Source organism: Podarcis tiliguerta (assembly GCF_965153285.1).
Source record: "Podarcis tiliguerta genome assembly, chromosome: 8".
NCBI classification, from domain to species: Eukaryota; Metazoa; Chordata; class Lepidosauria; order Squamata; family Lacertidae; genus Podarcis; species Podarcis tiliguerta.
In genome coordinates this window covers 55,502,460-55,504,883 of record NC_139541.1, presented here as the reverse complement: position 1 = coordinate 55,504,883, position 2,424 = coordinate 55,502,460, and the positions used below count along the sequence as shown (strand labels likewise).

The following is a 2,424-nucleotide window of genomic DNA, read 5'->3' as shown; positions in this document are numbered from 1 at the left end:
CTGAAAAGTAAAACAGATGTGTATTTCACCACCATGGAAGCCCAGGAAGGACTTACAACATGCTATTCCTCCGTCCCTCAAGGGCAGTCCCCGTCTTGTTTTCCAGCTAGATGCCACCTTCCCTTTAGACATCCTCTGTGTGTGCTGGAATGGTGGCTCTCACAGCTACCACAAGCAGTTGATGCCTGAACAGTCAGGCCCTCCCCATAACATAGCTGAACCTATTTCAGGGTACTACACTCTCTAGAGATACCCCTTGCTCTGGAACTGCCTCGGAGCCAGTGGGGGTGACAGTCAAACTGGCTGATGTTGCTGTATCATCATCGGTGCTTCATTCCACTTTGTGGCCAGGTGGGGTCATGTGTGGGCTTCCTTATGTCTTGGAGGAATCACTGAAGCATGGGGGCTTTCACTTGCTATTAATTTCTCAACAAAAAGCTTCTGCGTATCCCGTATATATTTCTACTCAGAAGTCCCACCGAGTGCAATAGGGCTTATGCACAGCTATGTGGGGCCAGGGTTGCGAGCTAAAATAATAAAACTTTGCATAAATGGAATTGGCTACAGTGAAAGTGTGCTGAACTTCCAGTCGGCGCCACCTGCAATAGCTCTGACCCATTGACTGGTGCACACAGAGAAATGGCCATGCTCCCAAGAGCACAGAAAACCAGCTGCAAGTACACTTGAGGCTTACAAGGGCACAGTGAAGACTGTAAGCAGCAGGAGGCCCCAGCCCGCCCCTGAAGGAAGTAAGGCTCATCAGGGAGGCTGGAATTACTCATCCCACCTAACAGAAGTAGTGGCTGAAACTCAGAGCACCTTGACCCAAGTCTCACTCCTGTGTTCACCTGAATGTTCAGTTCAGTTTACTGATTTTGTTCATTGTTTCCCACAACCAAAGGGAGCCCCAAAGTGATTCACAAAACAAAGAATGAAAAGGCAATATATGCAGCATACAAGCAGGGACTGTGTCACTTCCAGAAAGGCACTTACCAGCCCGACTAGTTTTGGCACCTGAAGACACTGGCGAGGAGCTGTTACTGGTGTCGCCAGCGAGAGAAGTCCGGCTGGAGTGGAAAGTGGGTCGCTTCAGCTTGCTGCTTGAAGTGGGAACGGCCTTGAGAGAAAGAGACGTTTATCTCAACAGTCATCATTTGCTTCCTAAAGAGGTGCTGGTTGAGAGGATCCCTGCACTCCAGCAGCCAGACTGCAGCCCCCACTGCATCTTAAAGGTCAACAAGGAATGAAGGAGCATAATGCCCTGCTGTCCCCTCCCCATGAATCACAGAGGGGCTCAACAGTTGTTAAACAAGAACCCAGAAAGACTGAATTGTGGCTGCTGTAGCCAAGAAGTCCCACGTGGGAACTTCTGTGGACATCCAGCTCTTCACCTGCCCATTTTGCTTTCTGCTAATGGACATGAACACATTTACAGGGCTGCCTGCCCACCCACCCCATGTTCCTCATGACCTTTAAGGTGCTGCGGGCCAAGAAGAGAAGCAGACAGACAAGACACACCAAGAAGGCCATTCTCTGCTATTAGTCCTCTTTACCACCCAGCGCTGGATGGCAGGCTCATTAATTGGACCCCTGTCCTTGCCGTCTCTAAAAAGGGCAGAAAAGAAGCTCCTGAGCACTTGAGCATGAGCAGCAAGAAGGCACCTTTGGTGAGGTTTAGTCCAAGTCATCACACCCCTGTCTATAAAGAGCAGGGGATCCACTTGGCCCTGAACAGTTCTACTTGTGCCCCATGGAAGAAGCAGGACAGAGAGCAGCTCGGAACTGGAGTGGGCGGGATCCTGCTCATTTTGGACACCACAGCTGCAGCTCCCATCAGCCTCTTTAAAGCAGGTGCAGAGCAGGATGCCAGCTACTATTTCAGTGGGAGGAAAAACTGGAGGAAAAAGCATCCTCCCAACTCACTCCAGTTCCCAAGCACTAGATGTGAAGAGGGAGTCCATTGCTGGTGCACCAACGGTCTCTGCCTTTCTAGTGGCGCAAAGCAGGGAAATGCTTAATCTAAAGCACATGCTTTGCACATGCAGAAGGTCCCAGGTCCAGTCCCCAACAGCGGCTCCAGGTAGGCCTGGGAAAGACTCCTGCCAGAGACTCTGGAGAGCTGCTGCCAGCCTGTGTTGACAACACTGGGCTAGATGGACTCAGGCAGCATCCTATGTTCCGAAAACAGCTTCACCAACTTGTTGCCTTCCAAACATTTTGGAGTATGACTCTGATCACCAGCACAGTGTGTCATCTAAGACATCTGGAGGGCACCCAGTTGGAGAAAGGCAAACTGAAGCAACAATCATTTCAGGTCTGATCTGAGCAACTTCATATGGACACCAAGCCAGTAGCCCATCATTAATACCACCCCCATTCCTCCTGTTTGGTTGGGACTTACATTCCCATGACTGTAAGAACTGC

General features: G+C 50.5%; 1 protein-coding gene across 22 annotated transcripts in view; it reads right to left on the bottom strand.

Moving 5' to 3' along the window:
- Positions 1–2,424, bottom strand: part of MACF1 (microtubule actin crosslinking factor 1) — a 291,764-nt gene that overhangs the window by 1,744 nt on the left and 287,596 nt on the right. For all 22 annotated transcript variants that reach the window (XR_014514346.1, XR_014514347.1, XM_083453050.1 and 19 more), the window contains one exon: positions 994–1,117. Coding sequence is in view for 20 of the 22 variants with exons in the window: in XM_083453050.1 (XP_083309176.1) it covers positions 994–1,117 (124 nt within the window). In the remaining 2 variants the exon portion in view is untranslated. The remainder of the gene's footprint in view (positions 1–993; positions 1,118–2,424) is intronic.